The sequence below is a fragment of the Lycium barbarum genome, chromosome 2, assembly GCF_019175385.1.
Source record: "Lycium barbarum isolate Lr01 chromosome 2, ASM1917538v2, whole genome shotgun sequence".
Taxonomy (NCBI): domain Eukaryota; kingdom Viridiplantae; phylum Streptophyta; class Magnoliopsida; order Solanales; family Solanaceae; genus Lycium; species Lycium barbarum.
The window spans coordinates 145,485,471-145,509,085 of record NC_083338.1 but is presented as its reverse complement, the minus strand read 5'-3'; the positions used below and the strand labels follow the sequence as shown (position 1 = coordinate 145,509,085).

General features: G+C 34.6%; 1 protein-coding gene across 1 annotated transcript; it reads left to right on the top strand.

Moving 5' to 3' along the window:
* Positions 1–12,105: 12,105 nt before the first annotated feature.
* Positions 12,106–20,025, top strand: LOC132627847 (probable BOI-related E3 ubiquitin-protein ligase 2). Its single transcript, XM_060343438.1, has 4 exons — positions 12,106–12,302; positions 12,403–12,506; positions 12,816–13,117; positions 19,351–20,025. The coding sequence occupies exons 1-4, from the start codon at positions 12,232–12,234 to the stop codon at positions 19,876–19,878; spliced, it is 1,005 nt and encodes a 334-aa protein (XP_060199421.1). The 5' UTR covers positions 12,106–12,231; the 3' UTR covers positions 19,879–20,025.
* The last annotated feature ends 3,590 nt before the right edge of the window (positions 20,026–23,615 follow it).

The following is a 23,615-nucleotide window of genomic DNA, read 5'->3' as shown; positions in this document are numbered from 1 at the left end:
GAACAGATTTTTGGCACGCCCGGTGGGACCAACTCTGCCCTTCATCTCTTTATCTCCAAAATCAAATCTGTAAATTCGGAGATCTACTGCTGTGATGGCCTCAAAGAAAAGCTTTGGTGTTCCATCCACAAGTGTTATTGTTGTTGCTTTCCTAATGACTCGTAACATGCTCAAAATTGGTGGTTTGGAGGTATCAAAGTGTTCTATCTCCTTGGAGTCGTTAGACAAGAATAAACCAACAATGACGACTGCAAGATCTGGGGGCAACTCCTCATTTTCGTCGTCTGAAAAGTTTCTCAAACATGCTCTAACTTTTACAAGTCCGAGGACTTGGTGGATTCTACAACTTCTAACGTAGTGAGTTCCATGATGACCAATGCGTCCAGCGCAGAGGAACAAATCGCAGCAATGGTGCAGACTATTGAGGCTTTGAGGAAATTCGTAGAGAAGAAAGATCCTCAAATAGCCCAATTAATGAATAAGTTGCAATTTTACAGCCCTGGCGAGTCAAGAACCATCCCAACACCACAAGAAAAAGAGGTTGAATCTGCTACTAAGTTGCCCAACGCTCAAAGTGAAAATCAAGTTGCTTCAGTTGCGACGTTGTCTATCCAACAACTGCAAGATATGATAACAAACACCATTAGGGCTCAATATGGCGGACCATCACAAAGCTCATTGTACTATTCTAAACCCTATAGCAAGCTAATTGATTGTTTGCCTATGCCGATTGGATATCAACCGCCAAAGTTGCAACAATTCGACGGCAAAGGAAACCCAAGACAACATGTTGCACATTTTTTGGAGAATTGTAGCAATGTTGGTACACATGTTGATCTGTTTGTTAAACAATTTGTTCGCTCGCTGAAGGGAAACGCCTTTGATTGATACACCGATCTTGAATGAGAATCAATTGATAGTTGGGAGAAACTTGAAAAGGAGTTCCTTAATAGCTTCTACAACACACGTCGAACGGTAAGCATGATAGAGTTGACGACCACCAAGCAACAAAAGGATAAACCAGTGATTGACTACATCAACCGCTGGTAAGCATTGAGTTTGAACTGCAAAGATCATCTCTTAAAAATGTCTGTTGTTGAGATGTGCATCCAAGGAATGTATTGGGGCCTTGCATATATTCTCCAAGGACTTAAGCCACGAACTTTTGAAGAATTGACAACACGAGCACCCGACATGGAGTTAAGCATCGCGACTCATGGAAAGGCTTCACAAATTTTCGATCCAAGGAAAGAAGAGAAAGAATTCAAGCAACCATCAAGACAGCAAACTGAAGAAACCATGGCGGTAGGAACAACATCTATGAAAGTCTTCGTTGAAAAAAAAATGAAGGAAAAAGTTGCAAGTCTACTCCGGAAAAAAAGTGGCATCCAATGTTGAAGGAGTTAGAAGTAAAAGTGTGCCCTTTTCTTAACTCTTATGTCCCTTCAATTCTTGACGAGTTGTTGACCAAGAAGGTCATTAAACTTCCTCCATCAAAGCGACCCAACGAAGCCGATAAAGTTAATGATCCCAAATATTGCAAATTTCATCGCATCATCAGTCATCCAACAGAAAAATATTTCATCCTGAAAGAGAAGATCATGATGTTGGTTAGGGATGGAAAAATAATCATTGATGATGAAGACATTGCCGAGGAAAATCATGCTAGTACTTATCTTAACAACAAGAAGAGTCTAATGTTAGAAACTCAAAGATATTGGTCTTTTATTGCTTCTCCAAAGATTGAACAAGGGACAATCATGTTGCAATTTGGGAGCTCTGAACCAGTTGAAGTTCTCGCATTAAAGGAGACGCCAAACACCTGCAAATTGAATGGATACTCCAATAAAAAAAATGGTGAAACTTGGACATTGGTTTCTCACAAAAGACATAAGCATCAAAAAGTTTTGAAGCGTCAAATCCCAAAGGTAAAAGCAAACACAAATCATCTGCAAACATGAAGAAGCATAAAATTCGACGTCAAGAGTTGGCGCAACAATGCTTCATAATGAAGGGTTCGAAATCCGGTTACACTATTGGGGTTCTTTCCCAAACTACTCCTCGATGCACGAGCCTAAACTACAAGTTGAAATGCTCTTGGATGCACAAGCTTAAACTACACATTAAAATGCTCCTCGACGCACGAGCTTAAACTGTAAATGCTATGATCCTTTTCGCACGAGCTTAAATTGCACGTTTTAACACTCCATAATGCACAAGTATAAATTTCATACAAAAAAAAACTCGAATTTGACACACCAAGTGATTCCTCCCAGATCAGGTGGACATCTTCTTCGTCTGATATCAAGACCATTGTGCTCCTTCATAAACCTGCAAAAAAAATGTTGGCGCCATAACGTTTTAATGCGACATGGTGAGCATTGTGACAAACACACTTCTCTGTCGAATCTTGAAGGATGAAACACTCTACAACTTCTTCCATCAAGTCATTGGAATGATGAAATGCTCTTTGTAGGACTTTCTAAAAATGCAAGTAGAAGACATGAAGTATAATTCATTTTCCAACTCGCGGGAATGCGATTCTCCACGTGTCTCTCATCAAGGTTGGAGAAGGCTACTCCAAGTGTTCTCTATCAATAGCGCAAGGAAGGAGGAAACGCCAACTTATTCTTCGGCGAAGTAATATAAAACCACCAAGAAAGGGGTACATTGAGTCGCATCTCACCAAAGTCATACAGAGTAATGCAACACGTTTTATCGAAGTCAGACGGACGACCCTCCAAGTAGTTCCTCGCCAATCAATGATGATGAACTTCGAAGGTCCTTCCATCGCTGTAGGGATTTTGTTTAATCTTATTGCTTCAAGAGCGGGTTGTTCCATCGCATGCATCTTATTGGTCTGAAATAGAGACCATTTACACCCTCGTTCAGACCTACAAAAGAAAGGAAGATACAAAAAAAAAGTGCTCAAAAATGCTGTCCAAAGTCACGATATTTCAGATTATATCGCCGAATTTGAAAATTAATTTTCATGAATTCAGAAGGATTTCGATGTTGATTTTTGGATATGTCATAGTCCTACGAGTGTAGAATCTTCAGAATCAAACCTCTCATCATTTGTACGTTCATACACCAAGATACATACGTTTTGGTGAGACTAGACAAATCTCTTAGAAGAATCGTCAGATCTTGGGACCAACTTGAAAAATTAATTCCCGTCCATCCCGAAAGATTTTTTGATTTGATTTTTGGATATGTCGTAGCCTTCTATGTCTTCTTTCTGTAGAATCAAGATGCTCGTTATTTGGACACTCCAATATCAAGATATAGAGTTTTCCGTGAGAGTGCACAATGCTGGAAAAAAAAACTTTAGAAATTAATTCCCGTCAATACAGAAGGATTTTCGCTTTGATTTTTAGATATGTTGTAGCCTCCGGAGTCTACTTTCTACATAATCAAGCTGCTTGTCATTTGGACACTTCAATCTCAACATATAGAGTTTTCCGTGAGACTGTATGGTGCTGAGAGAAGAAAACGCAGATCTGGAGTTCAACTTTAAAAATTAATTCCCTTCAATCCAGAAGGAGTTTCACTTTGATTTTTGGATATGTCGCGTCTTTTTACAGAATTAAGCCTCTCATCATTTGAAAGCTCCTACCTCAAGATACAAACGATTTGGTGAGATTGTGCAAAGCTTTGAGATAACGGGTTAGAAGTGTACATCTTTTATAAAGCTCAATAAAAGCTCTAAAAAAGACATAAATTTCCTGTTCGAGGAGTGATAGAAGGCTTCAGCATGTGGCATATCAAGAAGTGGAGGAAGATGTGAAAATTTTCAATGCAAAGCATCTTCGTATATAGATTTTCTTAAGCTGTTGATTGAGAACTTACTAAGATTAAGTTGGAAGAGAATTTATTTTTTTCCAAAATTGATTTGGAGTGATTAAAGTCTTCAAGTAAACAAAAGGAAAAAATGGATACTCAATTGTTTCCTCAACAAGGAAATAAATCAAAATGGATTACTCAAAAATAGAGTAAAAGGAAGGGCAATATTTCCTTCAATTCATGTGCATTAAATTAGTTCCTTACCAAGTTTACAATGGAATGATTATGGCTATACATGGAGACTATGTGGAAGGATCTCTTTACCATATGGAGTTATAATACAACTTTGGTATTTGAATAATGATCAAGAAAAATTGATGCAAACATTCATCCCAAAATTGAAGGAAAAGAGTAGCACATCTTTTTTATTGTTCACAAATTCAAGTAACATTAACTTTCAAGAACAATTCAAGAAAAGTTGTCTAAAAGAAGTCTCGGAGAAGTTTTGCACGAAGACAAAAAAAAAAGTGATCTTCATGGGTAATTCAAGTCTCGTCTACAATTTCGGCAAGGTTCCACCTCGACAAGTCTTCAAGTAGGGGGCATTTGTAGACATCAAAATTTTAATTGAATTAATCCATACAAAATTTGGATTAAGTTCTAACCTCATGTTGACCAAGTCAAATTTTGGTTAATAAAATCAGATTAATTATTTAAGTTAAAATTAAGATTACATAACTTGAATGAAATCCAAATTACATCTGGGTTAGTCCATTAAGTTGGGCCTCTACAAGACGAGCCTAACCCACATCTTTCTAGCCCAAGGCTCACTACAATTAATTGGAGACCAAAAATACCTCCAAGCTCTAGTTCACACCTATATAAAGGGGTCACATATCTCTTTTGAAGACATTTTGAAAGTTACATACTTTAGCATCTTGACTAAAGGCAAAGGAGAGCAACAACATCTACATAAGTCTTCTCCAAAGGTCTTCAACAAGAAGGAGAGTTCAAGAGACGTCTTCCCTCAAGAATAATCTAAAGTGCTGCTCAAAGTTCTTCCAAGATTCAATGCATCAACACTTCCATCCTTCATTCGAGAAAGACGGTACATTGGCCCTTGAGTCAAGGCGAACGATGCGGAGATTAGAATCAAGGGATACATCCAGAGTTGTACTCACAAAATAATTAATAAAATATTTTTTTCTCACATTTCTTTTATGATTGCAGTTATTTATTTTCTGCTAACAAAATTTATTGCGAACAGACTTGAAACTAAAACAAACATTGTAATGAGACTCATAACCAATTGACAGCGAAGTGTAAGTTTTGCTTGAAATCAATACTAATGTTTTGTGCTCGAATAGCCACCATTTGATAGTGATAGCAGTATTGACATTCAATAGTTCACTTTTATTAATAAGAAAACAACATTTAATAAGGCCATCAAATCTAAAAATTCAGAGATTATCATATTTATGATGCTTTGTATATTACTTTACTACTATTAAGAATCACCGGTTGGTGCTCCTTTTTCGTCGTCCGTTATGGACCCCCCATAAAAATAAACATAAAATTTGGGCCCCATATTAAACAGGCCCATAAAAAAAAATTGTAAAAAAAAAATTTGTGAGCCCCATATATATTAAATAACAACTAATATTAAAAAAAAATTATGGGCCCCATACTAAACATCATCCAGTATTAAAAAAAAAAAAAAAACGTGGAACCCACCACATCCAAACTCACGGGAAAAAAAAAGTGAACCTCATATTAACAAAATCAAACAATATTGAAAAAAAAAAAGTGAATTCCATATTTAATAAACAAAATATTTTGGGCCCCATATTAAACAGGCCCATAAAAAAAATTGTAAAATAAATAAATTGTGGGCCCCATATATATTAAACAACAACTAATATTAAAAAAAAATTGTGGGCCCCATATTAAACACCATCCAGTATTAAAAAAAAGTGGACCCCATATTAACAAAATCAAGCAATATTGAAAAAAAAAGTGAATCCCATATTTAAAAAACAAAAAATGTTAAAAAAAAATGTGGGCCCCATATTAAACACCATGCGTATTCGTAGCAAACACTAATATAATAAAGTTTTAAATATGGAGCACAAACTACAATGTTATATTAATCGTGTTTTGAACATAGTATCCCATATTGACAAAATCAAGCAATATATATAAAAAAAATGAATCCCATATTAAAAAAATAAACAATGTCAAAAAAAAAAAGTGCAGACTTTGTATTCTTAGCAAATACTAATATAATAAAATTTTAGATACGGAGTACAAATTACAATGTTATATCAATCGTGTTTTGAACATAGTATATATAAAAAAACATAAAATTGGGCCCCATATATATTAAACAACCACTAATACTAAAAAAAAAATTGTGGGCCCCATATTAAACACCATCCAGTATTAAAAAAAAAAAGTGAACCCCATATTAACAACATCAAGCAATAGTAAAAAAAAAGTGAATCGCATATTAAAAAAATAAACAATGTTAAAAAAACAAACAATGTTAAAAAAAATTGTGGGCCCCATATTAAACACCGTGCGTATTCGTAGCAAACACTAATATAATAAAAGCTGGACCCCACCCTCCCCAAACTCATGAAAAAAATAAGTGGACCCCACCCTCTCCAAACTCACGAAAAAAAAAGTGGACCTCATATTAACAAAATCAAGCAATATAAAAAAAAAAGTGAATTCCATATTAAAAAAATAAACAATGTCAAAAAAAAGTGCAGATTTTGTATTCATAGCAGACACTAATATAATAAAGTTTTAGATACGGAACACAAACTACAATGTTATATTAATCGTGTTTTGAACATAGTATCCCATATTGATAAAATCAAGTAATATAAAAATAAATAAATTAATCCCATATTAAAAAAAAAACAATGTAAAAAAAAAAGTGCAGATTTTGTATTCGTAGCAAACACTAATATAATAAAGTTTTAGATACGGAGCACAAATTACAATGTTATATTAATCGTATTTTGAACATAGTATGTATATATATATATATATGTATATAATATGCATAAAAATAGTGCAAACCATGCTTCTATATAGTACTAATATATGCATAAAAATAGTGCGAACTAATAATGTAAAAAAAAAAGTGCACCCCATAAAGGGTGGACCCCATACTAAACAACATCAAGCAATATAAAAAAAAAAGTGGAACCCACCATCTCCAAACTCACGGTAAAAAAAAGTGCACCCATATTAACAAAATCAAGCAATATAAAAAAAAAAAAAGTAAACCCCATATTAAAAAAAATAATGTAAAAAAAAAAAGTGCAAACTTTGTATTCGTAGTAAACACTAATATAATAAAGTTTTAGATACAGAGTACAAACTACAATGTTATATTAATCGTGTTTTAACATAGTATGTATATATATATATATATATATATATATATATATATATATATATATATATATATATATATATGCATAAAAATAGTGCAAATTAATAATGTAAAAAAAAAAAGTGCACCCCATATTAAAAAATCAAACAATATTCATGTAATTTCTAAAGTATCTCATTAAGTCAATAATGATGGATTCATTGCCGCGTGCATATCAATCCATTTGTGGGAGCAAATGAAATTACTTTTCTTCAAAAGGTTAAGTAGTCAAACCATATAATTTTTTTTTATATTAGCCTGAGATCTAATGTAGATATTAAACTATTGTATTTGTTATTCCGCCATATCATTTATTTGTTATGTTTACTAAAATAAATATACTTAAAATATTTATATTTTAAAATAAGATAGAATTTAATTACTTTTTTATTTTTATTCTTACTCTAATAAATGTGAAAAGAGATTAATGTCGTAAAAAAAATAATCAAATGGAGATCAAATAATGAATAAGGTAAATTAGTCAAATTTTAATTCTAATCGACGTTTTCTTAAAAAATCATCCAAAAGACAACATGACAAGTAAAATGAGCTAAACCGAGAATATTTACCAAAAATTAAAAAATAGTATTTCTTTGTTTAAATAGAAAATCAATTTCTACTTTGTTTCGTTTTAAACATGTAAAATTAATTTAATAATTTGAATTAGAATTATCTAAATCAAAATTTGATAAAAAATAATAAGTATTTTACACCTTTAAATTACGGAGCACAAACTACAATGTTATATTAATCGTATATATATATATATATAACTGTTGGGCCTGTGCGCAGTACGGGCATAGGCCATCTAGTATATATATTCTCTTGTTCTTCGAGAAGATCTTGCAAGGAAGGATCAATAAAGAAGTACAACTGTGATACTGATAAAAGAAAAATAAAGAAGGAACTGGTCTAATTAGTCGGCGATTAGTTTATACGTTGGTGATATATGAGTCTGATATTTACCCAAAGTCAAAGGTAACTAAATGAAATTAGATGGATTAAGCTGATTAGGCCCCATTTAAGGATTTTCGTAATGTCACCTAGAGACATTTCTCATCAACATTGTCTAATGCACAATATTGGTCAATTGGTTTGGTAGCTTTTACAAGCTTATTTTAGGATTTTTACAATTTTTCTTATTTATATAAGATATCTGAAAATATATCACTCATTTCCTTTATTGTCCAGACTCAGAGTGAAGGGAAGGAAACAGACTTTTTATTCTTAATTTCACCTTATGAACTCTTGATATAATTTGGAAGTCAATACAATGCAGCAAAAGATGGAGTTGGGCCAATACTCTCTCCAACATGGGTGATTTATAAGAATTGCCTTGGATATGAGTGATCTTGAACTTTTAATTCCGCTTGCTTCATGTGCTAAACATTTGAAGGTTTGCACATAGAGCAAGCGGGGTCAAAAGTTCAAGATCACTAATATCTAATGCCATACTTGTAAAACGAAAAGGATAATAGTTATTGAATTAATATATTCCTGTTGTAAAATTTTAAACTCGTAAATCATAAGAACGAAACGCTAGTAGGAGTTGTTATGTCTACACATTAGCTTTAAAATGTTCGAAGGGTCACATGGAGAATGAGGTCCAGTTCAATTTGTCGTTAACGGATGGAGCAGAGTCACGAGTATTCTTCTTCTATCTTAAGTAATCATTTATGATGTCTTCCTTACTGCTATTGCTGCTCCTTGATAAATGTTTCCGAATAAGACCTCTTAATCAGGGGGAATTGTCAGGTTCATCTCATGTTATGAGCAATTTAAGAATTAATAACTCCATCTATTTGCAATTTATATTCTACAAATAGAAAAAGACCCCTAATCAAGGCTTATATTTAGCTTCAATAGATAATGACATGTGCTTTAGCCTCGGCTAGCTGTTGACTTCCATTCTCAACCAAGCAGCGTGTCTGTCTGAGATCAGTTGGCAATCTACACAAATTATCTCGAAAAATATCTTATGGTGCTATTACGCACCTAAATTTGTGGTGACTTTGAACTAAAAGCATAACATAACTGAAGTTTGAACTGAAAAATTGAACTTAATTGGTAAAACTAAACTTCACGATATCGTGTCCCGAAGTTTGAATTGAAAAAATGAACTTCAGAATAGAGTATCGTGAAGTTTTGAACTACCCATTAATATCTTGAAATTTCAACTGCTCTTGATTGGACTATTTTGAAGTTAAAAAGTACTTGGAGTTAATTTGAGATTGAACCATTGTGTGTACACTGTCTTTACTGTATGTGCAAAGAAGTACTCCCTCCGTTCACTTTTACTTGTCCACTTTAAACTTTTTACGTTGTTTAAGAAAATAATAAATGAAGCGCATAATTTACCAATTTACTCATATTAATTGGTGCATATTTTTATTGGATTTGAAAAAATGATTTGAAGTGAGTATTTAATACTATGGGTAAAACAGGAAAAAAAAAGTTGTCTTATCTTGATATGCAAAAAATGACAATTAAAAATGAAAATCTATTTTTAGAATAAGGGACATGTAAAAGTGAACAGAGGGAGTAGAAAAAGATTAACGCCAGATATCCGTTTGTGATGGCACCGTTTAAAACAATTAGTTTTTATAAAGTATTTAAAGCTTAGCTACTTTGTAATTAATAAGAGGATGGTATTTGGCCAAAAATATCATTAAAACTTAACATGGAAAATTCTAGACCATGGCACCTTCGGGTGTGGCTGAGTTGGTTTGAGGGGAGGCTTCCCTAAGGGAGGTCGCGGGTTCGAACCCCCCCTAATGCCTTCTCAGTCGAGCCTGTCGCACGGGGCTTGCCTAGTGCGGTTTACATCTCCTGTGGGGTTTGCAGGCTATTCCACAGTGGGGGGTTTACCCAGTGCGCACTCAACGGGTAGCGACTGCGGGTTTTTCTGGAGTTTCCAAAATAAAAATAAAAATTCTAGACCATGGAGTTTGAAGTTACGCTTCATTAGAGGCGAACTTCAGACCCGAAGCTTTGAATTTGAATTACATTCAAATTCAACCCTTAGTGCGAAAGTTGAAATCAAAGACAAAAGTGTTGATCAACTCCACCTATTACAAAGGATATTCGCAACACTTTCGTTTGCTAAAATAAATTTTAGAACCAAGCGAACTAACTTCATCGGAAGATCCTTTCAAATTGTTGTTTTCGCAATTACCCATACTTTTTTCAGCTCTGTTATTATCAAGATCGTGTTGGAAATTTCCAACAATCTCCCCACACGGACCGTATATGTTTCTGAAAAATTGTACATAACCAAAACTTTATAGTGTTCTTACAATGGATCAAGGTAAGTGTACTTAGCATTCTTCAAAATTTATACTATTAATTTACTTACGATCTTGTGTAGAGTGTATAAAGTTTTTCAACACACCGGAGACGGAGAAATGTCTTTAAGACCTTCAGAACTACAAAGACGATGTTTTTGAGAGAAAAGGACCAAAATCATCCATAATGTTTGGGTTTGAATCAAAATCATACATATTCTTTCACATGGTGCACTAATAGTACATTATGTTTGCATAAGTGGTGCACTTTTAGTCACAATCCCAAATAAATTTAACGGAAAAGAACAAAAAATGCCCCTGAACTTTTAGAAAAGGTATAAAAATACCCTTTATTCATCTATTTTGCTAAAACTACCCCTCAATTCAACTTTTTGGCTCATTTATTCCCCTTGATTAACGGACAACACTAATTTTTTTTTTTTAAAATTAAATTGCACATGACATTTTATTACTGAAAAATTGATTTATTCTTTTAAAAAGAAATCTGAAAAATCGTTATTTGTAGAATAAGGAAAAATAATTTTTCAACATCCATTTCTTTAAAAAAACAAATGTAGTAAGCCTTTTATATATATATATATATATATAAAAAACAGAATTGGATTTTCATTAAAACATGTGAAATTTTTTTAAGTTTGGAAAAAAAAAATTAACGGGTGGAAACCCCATTTTTTTTTTTAGAAAATTCAATTTTTAAATCTGAAAAACTGATTGTTTTTTTAAGTAAAATGTGCAAAACTAATACTCCATAATTTTCTTCTAGATTTAAAAAAAGATAGTTTTCTGTTTTTTTTTTTTAAACACAGTTTTTCCATAAAAAATTTAATTTTTTCAGATTTTTATAAAAATCCAATTTTTCACATTTTGAAAAGAAAAAAAAATTAGTGTTGTCCGTTAGTCAAGGTTTTACTCGTTAAAAAAAAGTTTTCCAAATTTAAAAAAATTCCAAGGTTTCAGATTTCTTTTTAAAAGAATAAATCAATTTTTCAGTAATAAAATGTCATGTGCAATTTATTTTTTTTTTTAAAAAAAAAAATTAGTGTTGTCCGTTAGTCAAGGGGAATAAATGAGCCAAAAAGGTGAATTGAGGGGTAGTTTTAGCAAAATAGATGAATAAAAGGTATTTTTATACCTTTTCTAAAAGTTTAGGGGCATTTTTGTTCTTTTTCGTTAAATTTATTTGGGATTGTGACTAAAAGTGCACCACTTATGCAAACATAATGTACTATTAGTGCACCATGTGAAAGAATATGTATGATTTTGATCCAAACACAAACATTATGGATGATTTTGGTCCTTTTCTCATGTTTTTGACATCAATTTCCTTTTTTCGCTTTTAGTTTCTCTTTCATCCTTGGTAACTGGTCTTGGCCAATCTTTTACGCTGTAGCAAACTTTAAATGCTTTGCTAATGCACTTGATCGTCAATTTCATTTTTCAGCATTACGGGCCTTTTGGATCTGTCATGGCCAGTTAATCAAAATTAGCCCAATCGAGAACCCGGATCCACCTAAACTCACCAAGTTCGACGATTCCTTAAACTACAGGGACGAAACAGCAAATGCAGGAGAATCTTTATTCTTCGCGAACCACCTTCACATTTCAAAGTATTGAATATTGAAAAACCACCACCCACTTTTTCTCTTTCTTCTTCTTTTCCCCCCTTTACTTTCTCTCTCTAAAAACCTAGCTATGGCTCTTCCTCATCACCATCTCCAACTACACATACAACAACAACAACAACAACAGTCCAAATCTTACAGGTAAAAAAATATTAGAATTTTCAAGTTAAATTTTCTTGTTAAAATTCATGTCTTTTTTTTTTTGGGTGTTTTGATGATGTTTATGTTTTTATTTTTCTAGAGATATGTACAGCAATATGGATGGTCAGATTTCAACCCCAGTTGCTTATTTCAACGGCTCTAATCTTCCTGAACAGTCTCAACACCCTCCTTATATTCCTCCTTGTAATTCTTCTCTTCCTAATTTTAGTTTTTTTTTAATTTTTCATACTCCCTCTGTTTCAATATGGTTGTCTGGTTTTGACTTGTCACGTAGTTTAAGAAAGTAATTAAGACTTTTAAATCACTAGATTGTACCAAAATAATCTTGTGGGTTTAAACATGCCATGTGAGGAAGTTGAAGTTAAAGAGTTGCGAAGAAAAGGAAAGAATCTTTCTTACTAAAAAGGAAAGTAAGGCGAACAAATTGAAACAGAGGGAGTAAAATATTTATTTATCTTAATTATTTTGCCTGTTTCTCACTTATTTGGGCAGTTCAAGTAGTGGGGTTAGCCCCAGGTACAGCTGATGATGGAGGGCTGGATTTGCAGTGGAATTATGGGTTGGAACCAAAGAAAAAGAGGCCGAAAGAGCAAGATTTTCTGGAGAACAACTCTCAAATATCGTCTCTTGATCTATTGCAGCCTCGGTCGGTGTCCACTGGCTTGGGTTTGTCTCTGGATAATGGACGTTTGGCTTCGTCTGGTGACTCAGCATTTCTTGGGCTTGTGGGTGATGATATTGAGCGAGAGTTGCAGAGACAAGATGCTGAGATTGATAGATACATCAAAGTTCAGGTTTTTATCCCATCAATCAATTATTTAGTAGCTACTCAAATTTAGTTAGCTTTCATTATCAAAAGTATGTTTTCGCTCAGTGATTAGGTGAACTTCAAATAATAACACCCATAGTGATTCAAACGTGAAGCAGTTGCTACTTTGAATCTCAACATTGAGGGATTTATCAATATGAGCGTCATTGTATATTGAATGCTTAAATGGTTATTGACAGCTTCGGGGTTTTATGATAGGATGATGAGAATTCTCTATAATAATTCGTAAATCTAGATTGGCTAATTGATCTCGGATACCACCTTTAAAGATTTAGCACTGTAATAAAGATTTAGCACTGTAATAATATTATTACAGTGCTAAATCTTTAAATGTTCAGTAACTTGTGTGCTTCAATTCAAAAAAGTGTGCACTTCACTTTTCGCCTCAAATCCCCTGGACCTTGTCACTCTTTTGGGCTCTTCACTTTTAAAAACACCGTGTCTGTTTCTTGACCTTACATTTTATGGTTTGGAAATTTTACCATTTCTATTAAAGTGCAGTAATTTAGGGAAGTGGGTAGGTACCTTCTTTGAGATTTGTGTTATCATCTTTGAGATTTGTATAACGGAAGAGTGTGTTGCTTTTTGTCTAAAAAAGGTTCAACTGGCATACATATTTGTTGTAGTCCTTACTGAAATTTCCCTTTTAAACCTTGAGTGTGCAACGCCCTAGGCGAATTTCACATCGACAAAACACATGTGAGATGTTGGGTATATAAGGAAGCAAGCCTTTGACCCCAGTGACGTGTTTTGAAGCCGTGCGGGCCTAGGCCCAAAGCGACAATATTAGTAGTGGGTTGGGCTGTTACATATGGTGTAGAGCCTCACCGCATGCAACCTTGAACAATAATGGGGCAAACCTCAGTGAGGATGCTGAGTCCGTAAGGGGGGTGTATGTAACACCCTAGGAGAATCCCACATCAACAAAACACATGTGAGATGTGAGGTATATAAGAAAACAAGCTTTAGACCCTAGGGACGCGTTTTAAAGCCGTGACTCGTGAGGGCCTAGGTCGAGAGCGGACAATATCATTAGTGGGTTAGGCTGTTACATACTGAAAACCAAAAGGGAACTTTTATTTAGAAAAATAAAAGTGATATAAGTGTTGTACGTATCATAGATGTAGTCCCATCAGACTATCTAACCTCAATGTCACCATCTTTAAAGACAATTATACTTCTAAAGCATGGCAAGTAAGAGATTTCAGCTTCTTTTGCCGCTAGGCGGTACACCAAGTTCCTATGGTGATAGTTATAGATGTGGTGTCGCTTTAGGTGGCATGAACTCATGATCTCCTCATTTGGGAGATCTATCCACCTAACACTTGTGGTTTTGTCCTTTCAATCAACACGCTTGACAACCCTCATACAACCCCTATACGTTCATAATTATCATAATTATTCAAAGACAACTACTGATCAACAAAGAAATCATGAGTCCGAGATAAAAAATTGGCTTCTGTTGACGTTAGGTGCTTCTCTACCGAGCTGTCTTGCCAAGCCACATCCACGAAAGTTCTAACATCCACAAGTAGAAAAACTTTCTGGGTATGAGGCATGACGACATACATCTCCTATCTTCCAGAAGGGGTGAGATGAAAAGTCCGCTAGTGTCAAACTGGTAGGTTTTTTTAATTATGGGGAGGAGTGGAGTTATTGCTACAAGACTCAGCAATCCACTCAACAAATACAGATCCATCACACATTTGCTATCATACATCTTTTCCGGGGAGTCATCACCTCTTGTCCCGGATGTAGTGGACTAGGTCCCTCACTGGTATTCCAATCCTGTAAATATGGATAAAGACTCCTCCCTTCCAATCCTGTAAATATGGATAAAGACTCCTCCCTTGCATACAAATCCATCATACTCGAACCTCTCATCAACATTTGTGATACGCTGCAAGCCTGCAACTGGTCAGATGTGATGTCCAGCAAAGTGTTGTCTTGATGATCATACATACAAAAATACCAATTATTCTTCACTACTTGTCCAAGTTTATTGGGATCAAAATATACGTATATTCCTATAATTTTTTTTTTAAAGATATTCCTTGTGTTTTTATTGGTCATAAAATAGGTGATGACCTTCACTTTATAATGTCCATAGGGTTTAGCAGCACCCAGCTTCAAATACTTTATTTTTTTTCTTTCTCTCCTTGTTCTCAACAGTTTTAAACCCTTATTTTTCTTAAGATCAAATAGCCAAAGGAGGTTTTTATGTCGTTTGTAAGTGGAGAAAGCAAGGTATCTTTAAGAGTTGGCTGAAGTGTGCACCTTATGTAAATGGATTCAGTGGAAACATCCACCAATGGTATGAAGCTTATGAAGAAGCTGTGGAAGCGTTAGCAAACTACAACTTTAAACAACAATCTAGGCAATAATTTGGGCAATAATCTGGTGAATCATCTGGGGTTGTGGAAACTAGCGTAGTTCATGATGAAAATGCCTCTAGGTTAGCTTGTTTTTTGGCTGAAATTTTAGTTGGATTAAAGATTTCGGGAAAAGCTCCCTAGTTGCTTGGAAATCACTTTTATTTGTATAATAATATTTTGTCTTATTTTGGTGTTGTCAATTGTTATTTCTTGAAATATTTTTTTTCAGAATATACTAAATTCATAACAAGAACACAGATTAAATACTAAATAAAAAAAGAAAAAAAACATTATGGAAAATTCATGTCAAGAACAGATTAAAACATTAAACAAAATGAAATTTCATATTAATAATTATCCATTCCCATCCACCACAACACAATACCACAAAACAAGATAAAAACCCAAGCCATCAACACTAACTTCACCAGCACCCAACCACCACCATCAGCTCTTTACGTTTACCCATTATAAATTGCGCCATCGTAAAATTGACCAGTGTGCTGAAACAACTTCTGCCTGACAAAGTGAAACTCTCTTCGTAGTTCATCATTTCTCTACTGAGAGCATTGTAAAGACCCCTTAGAAAATTCATGTCTCGTTTGAGATCATCAATTTCTTGAGCAAGTCGTTGATTTCTAGTAATAGCGGCGTTACGATAAGTAATAAGACGGGCATGTTCATGTGGTTGGCCATGAGCATGTGCAATACTGTGAGATGAGGCCATTTTGTAGATGATTTAAATTGATTTTCGGATTGTAATGTGTGTTTTTTTCCTAGAAATAGTGTTGCTTTATATATTTGTTGGTAGCAATTCCCAAGCATCACCATTTTGAAGTGTTGCACCGATTGGAGTGTAATTGGATGAATATAGTCATTTTTTCGAATTTTTTTAGTGTAATTGGATGAATAATCTCAAGCATTACCATTTTTTCTTTTCTTTTTCTTTTTCGCTGTAATCAAAATAAAAATCTTTATAATATATTTTTTGGATGTGGAATTGTGTTTGCATATCATTAAACCTTTTCTTGTTCTCTAATTTTTTTTAATCAAATGTTCTGTGAAGTTCGAGAACAAGAAAAGGTTTAATGATATGCAAACACAATTTAACATCCAAAAAATGTGTTATAAAGATTTCTATTTTGATTACAGTTAAGTCATAAATTTTTAATTTGTCCCACGTTACATAATTTGATTGATAAATGGCCAAACACGCTCCATGTATGAATTTTTAGGACAAAGCTATCTACCAAAATTGAAGCAGCTAAAAAAAAAAAGGAAAAAGAAAAAAAAAACCGAAACTAGTTGGTGCAAAGCTCTAAAAAATACGAAAAAGAAAAAGAAAAAGAAAAGAAAAAATGGTGATGCTTGGGATTATTCATCCAATTACACTAAAAAACCCGAACATGACTATATTCATCCAATTACACACCAATCGGTGCAACGCTTCAAAACAACACTTTCTGAAAAAAAAAAACACATTACAAGCCGAAAATCAATTTGAATCATGTACAAAATGGCATCATCTCACAGTATTGCACATGCTCATGGCTAATCACATGAACACGCCTGTCTTATTATTTATCATAACATTGCTATTACTGAAAATCAACGACTTGCTCAAGAAATTGATGATCTCAAACGAGACATGGATTCTCTCAGGAGAAATGATGAACTACGAAGAGAGCTTCGCTTTATCAGGCAGAAGTTGTTTCAGCACACTGGTCAATTTGACGATGGCGCAATTTATAATGGGTACACGTGAAGTTAGTGTTAATGGTGGTGGTTGGGTACTTGTGAAGTTAGTGTTGATGGGTTGGGTTTTTATGTTGTGTTGTGGTGGATGGATAATTGTTAATATGAAATTTCATTTTGTTTAATGTTTTAATATGTTCGTGCTATGAATTTTTCATAATGTTTTTTTTTTTCCTTTTTTTATTTAGTAATTATTTTGTGTTCTTCTTATGAACTTAGTGTGAAAAATATTTCAAGAAATAACAATTAGCAACACCAAAATAAGACAGTATATTATACAAATAAAAGTGATTTACAAGCAACTAGGGAGCTTTTCTAGAAATCTTTAATCCAACTAAAATTCGAGCAAAAAAACAAGCTAACCTAGAGGCATTTTCATCATAAACTACGCTATTTTCCGCAACTTCAGATTGTTGTTTAAGGTTCTATTTTCCGCAACTTCAGATTGGTGGATGTTTCCACTGAATCCATTTACATAAGGTGCGCACTCTTACCAATTCTTAAAATACCTTGCTTTCTCCCCTTTCAAACAACATAAAAACCTCCTTTGACCGTTTGATCTTAAGAAAACAAAAAAGGGTTTAAAGCTGTTGAGAAAGAGAGAGAAAAAAATGAATTATTTGAAGATGGGTTGCTAAACACTCTGGCCATTATAAAGTCAAGGTCATCACCTATTTGATGACCAATAAAAAACAAGGAATATCTAAAATAAAAAAAGTATAGGAATATACATATATATAGAGAGAGAAAAACACCTAACTTCAACAATATTGAAGCCAATTTATGATCTCGAGGCTCATGATTTCTTGGTTGAATCAGTACTTTGTATTGAATAATTATGAACGTATAGGGAAGTGTTAGGTCGATAGATCGCTTTCATGCCAAGTGAAGTGATACTACCTTTATAACTATCGCCATGGGAACTTGCCGTACTGCTTGGCAGTAAAAGAAATTATAATCTCTTATTTGTCGTGCTTTGGAAGTATAATTTGCTTCAGAGATGGTGACATTGAGGTTGCTGTTGCTACTATATCTATGGTACGTACGACACTTATATCGTCTCTGTTTATTCTTTTTATTTTATGCATTTCCGAAATAGCAGTTTCCTTTTGGTTTTCAGTATGTAAGAACCCACTCTCCTTTTTTTTTTTTTTAATCGATGTGAGATTCACCTAGGGCTGTTACATATGGTATCGGAGCCACACTGTGTGCAGCCTTAACAATGGTGGGGTAAATCTCAGTGAGTATGTTGAGTTCCTAAGGGGGGTGTATGCAACACCCTAGGCGAATCCCACATCGACAAAACACAGGAGAGATGCTGGGTATATAAGGAAGCAAAGCCTTAGACCGTAGTGACGCGTTTAAAGCCGTGTGGGCCTAGGCCCAAAGTGGACAATTATTAGTGGGCAGAGCTGTTAAAGAGTGTCAACTAGTCTAGTTGCGAGGGATTTTTGAAACAAGAGTGGGACAAGGATGTTGCTGAATTAATGAACATACAGCCTTGTTATCCAGTCAGATTAACTTACCCATTAGTATAGATTCTATAGGGGAAAATGTATACTATTTCTGAACTTGCAGGCATGGAACTTTTTGAGAATTCGCTTCTTCGAGGGGAAGAAAAGCCAGTAAATTGCGTTTGTTAGGGATTTTAGCTGTGTCAATTTAATGTTCTCATTTATCTTGAGATAGTTTGATAGGTAATTGAGATGCATAGTTGAAATTTTTTCCTACCAAATGTATACAGGGCTCTTATTCAAAGTGTGTATACTTGTTTGGGTTCATGATTAGTAAAAATTCGAGTTTGCTTGTTATGCTCGTGTAAGGTTAAGAATCTGTAAATTATTGGTTATAAAAATGGAAGTCCTTATATCTAGTCTTCTTGTTTTGGATTATGGCATCTTAAACTCCCGTTTAGATATCCTGACTAGTTAAGTTCTCTTCGTCAGGAATCTGTCCATATACAGTAGTCGACATAGTGGCATTTATAATAATTATGAGTATTAAGATTAACTTCATTATATATGTTCTGTTTAATGCTCTTATGTTGTTCCTTTTTCTTTTCAAAAAGGGTGACCGTTTGAGGCAAGCTATTTTGGAGAAGGTTCAAGCTAATCAGATTCAGGCTATCACCTATGTTGAAGAGAAGGTCCTTCAGAAACTTCGAGAAAAAGAGGCAGAGGTTGATGATATCAACAAAAAAAACATGGAACTTGAATTGCGAATGGAACAATTGGCTTTGGAAGCCAATGCTTGGCAACAGCGTGCCAAATACAATGAAAACTTGATTAACACGCTTAAGGTAAATCTACAACATGTTTATGCACAGAGCAGAGATAGTAAAGAAGGTTGTGGTGACAGTGAGGTAGATGACACGGCATCATGCTGTAATGGACGGGCCAAAGATCTCCACCTGCTTTGCAGGGATAGCAAGGAAATGAAGGAGTTGATGACGTGTAGGGTCTGTAGAGCCAATGAAGTTTCCATGCTATTGTTACCATGTAAGCATCTCTGCCTGTGTAAAGAGTGTGAAAGTAAGCTTAGTCTTTGTCCCTTGTGTCAGTCCACTAAGTATATAGGTATGGAAGTTTACATGTAGTTGGATATTGTGTATCTAATGTACATGACTTCACCAACTTTTATGTCCTACGCCCTGGTCAACTGACTTGTTGTATACACTTCTACCCCACCTAAATATTTTGGAAAACTTTCTTAGAAATTATTGGCAATGGCAATTATTGTCTCATCTGATGTTACATTTCCTTCAGAACCAGTATATACTGATGTCTATATTGGCTTGCTGGTAACCATTCTGTAATGACATATTCTCTCTATAAGCAACATTGTGTGCTTTGTCGTGTCTAGTTGCTGACTACATTGCCATTCTGATATATAGCAAACAACTTCCAGTAGTGAAGACAGGCCAAAGATTATGCATTGCTTGAGAATTTTAGGGTCAGATAGCCTATTTCCTTCTGTATGGTCATGGACAACATTTAATTTAGCACAAGAGTTCATCAAAGCCGTCCTTGTTTAGAAGTTTCTGGTGCCTCAGCAAAACTAGTTTGCACTTGAAAGGAAATCTAGGGCTGCTGGAAAAGGCATGAAAGGAAACCATGTTTCTGCATGCAATACGAGACTGTGTTTTCACTGTTTGCATAGCAAGGGTCAGGGTGTTTCCCAACACTGCAATGCTCATTGCACTTTAGATTCATTTTATTTTGCAATACTGTGTGCGCTGTTTACCCTATTCATTAGATCAGTGACATTTTTCAGACATCTTTCTTACTTGTATCGATCTCTGTGACTTCTTGTGTTCAAGGCTTGCTCACCTAGCTGTTTTAAATTAGTTCAGTTTAATCTTTCTTTTTATCAAGCATAGAGTTGGCTGATTCGACTCTACTAAAGGGGTGTGCTTTATTTTTGTACTAGAATTTCATTACAATCGAGGACACAACTTGATTCTGCAACAGGTTTAGTTGATTGGCTGTTATATATATCTTTTTTCATTCCTTTTGCAATATGTAACTAATGAGAATGATGGGTTGAAGCTTAAGGTATTATGGTTAAGAGAGTGAGATAGGGCACTTGTGGCAGCTAAGTCTTGCTTAAAGGGGATGACCTTATCTATCAACTGTGACACCATGTTTCAGAATTTATTTTTCTAAAAAAGGACGCTAAGTTTTAGAGTAATCTGTCAAGAAGATAAAACTGATTGTAATGTTGAATCTTTGTGTGTGAAATTTCGGCATTGGCATAGCAGGTTACTGTGCATAGTAAATGGATGTAGAAGACTATGCCACTGAAACTTTGGTCTCATATAAGTCAAGTTTATCAGCCTATCCTGAGGAATATAACTGCTCTAACTGCCCACAGGGCTTTGGTCTAGTGGTGACAGCACAAGGCTTGAAGTGTGGGTAGGCACACGTAATGGGTTGAAACTGTGTGTTATGGACAAAAGTTTAGTATTTAAGTGGAGAAGGGTAGAGGGGAAGGCACATTATCCATCAAGTTTCGAGCTGTGACATTGGCCCTTGGGATATTCCAGATAGTAAAAAAAGAGAAAAAACTGGTCTAATTGCTTCCGCACTTCTCGGAACATTGTTTACCTGCTTCTCTTCTGTTACAATCGTCAACCTTCTCCATCTTTTAACACAGAAAAGATTAGCATGCCACCTGATATGGGCGGCACTGACAGATCGAGAACTGGACCAAAAGTTTTCCGAATATGTGTGGGATTGAGGCGTAGTTGTTTTTGCATGCTTTGTTGATGCTACTCCATAGAGGTGGTCTTGGAGGTGTGTTGTTGTCGAAGGTTACGCGAATTACTACATCACAGTTTATCTTAGTTCAGACGGATGAAGTGGTCTAGTCAACGTCTTGAGGACAATAGGAAATCAGATGGTATGAGTATCTTATTGCAGGATTCCACCTGTTGAATTATGAGTAGCTTATTAGCTAAGCACTGCTGTATAGATTCACTATGAGCAAGAGATTGACCACTGAGTTTAGCAACTTAACCACTTCATATGGTTCGTAAAATCATTTGCTTACCTGGGAGTTAACAGGCTAGGATAAAATACTAAACAGTAGAGTTTCCTGATGCTGATTTTTTCTATCCATTTGAATAATCACTGGGTTATGGAACCAGTGTTTATGGGCTGGATTCCAAGAGAGTCATAGTTGCTATTGCTTTCAGAAGTTGAAACTATGGAGAAACAAAAGTAGAGTTTTGGGACAAGTAGAAGAAACCAACATCTGTATTGCAGGTTTACAATCCATCAAAAGAATAAATGTGAAGTGAGATGGTTATGGTATACAAATGCAAACAATCTAGATATTTAGGGTTCAGTCTTTAGGAGTGGCATGATAAATGAAGACGGTTCATATATAATTAAAGTACGACGGTTGAAAGATGCCTAACAAAGCGAACGATAAATTCTATAGGCGGTCACAACTGACAATACTATATGCGCGTGTAGTTAAGATAGATGTATGGCCGTACAAGATCGGATGAGTCAAAAAAAGGTACAATTCGGAGAATGAAACCAGAGAAGGTACTATGATAACCAATGTGGACTCAGCTAAAAATAGAGTACGGGACATAGTATCCATATGGTCGAAGTCAGCTAGTGGGGATTAAGGCTGAGTTGTTTTTAATTTTACATTATAGGTCTGGATAGGAATAAGTTAGATTTAGACAACCTCTAGTGTTGGACAAGTCTTAGTTTGCGCTTTGCAGTAAAAAAACAAATGACTTGCTGGTCATAGAACAAAATATATAGAGTATTCATATATTGGTGCCTATTAGTTTGAGATTGATGTTGTGGTTCTTTGATTTATCCGAGTGAATATTATGTTTCTGTTATGACTTGTGGATAACAAATAAAAGGTACCTATTTACGGATAACTCTTTTAGGTGCATTAATTTTTATTTACGGTTATCTTAGGAGCTTTGTATGTTTCATTCCCCTGTTGATTCTTTTTATCAGTGCTTCCTGGTTTTAAATGCTTTCCTGACTTGTTTGCCATATAACTACTAGTTAGTAACTTCCAGTTTTCAGACACTTAGAATTCTTATAACATACCGATTTAATTTTATGTATTGCTAGTGGTTACACTTTTTATATTATGTAAAGTGTGTTAATCCAGGCAACTCTCTCGTGAGTGATATTTTTCAAAGGTAAAAAATCGGTGGCTTTCGCTGTGGAAAGACAGCAAAGTAACTGTGCACCTTTATATTTCACTAACTAATTAGTGGAGCAGGCATCAGAGAGAATGAAGTGATTAGACAGTCAAAAAAAATATCCTCTTTGGATTGCCAATTTTACAGAGAATCAATTGAGTTCTTTTGCTTTTTGAGCCTATTTAACCGGAGAAAAAAGTTACCTTCTCCCTCTGACTTGCTTATTATTACCATTTCAGTGGCCTAGTCAAGCTTTTAAATATTCCTCCTCTTTATTCCGTGAGGTTAAAACTTGGAGGGGAAGTAAGTGGACAATAGATATTGTCATATGTTAAACGGTGGGTAAATAAAGAGAAACGAAAAAGGATGATGGATTGGGCACTGTATTATAAAAGGTGTCACCGAAAACTACTTGGCTAAGACCAAACATAATTTAGGTGTATAGGAAATAAAATATGTTCAGTTTGGATCATTAGATGGATTCAGAGATAGTATGCCGATATTAGAGTATGTGAAACTCATCACCATATCAAAAGAGCGTGGAGACGTAACATATTATGCAAAATCATCGGTTTCATCGTAGTGTTTATTATACGTTTGCCCAGTGGCTCATGGATTGTCAATTAATTTTCCTTCGTCAGAAAAATTTC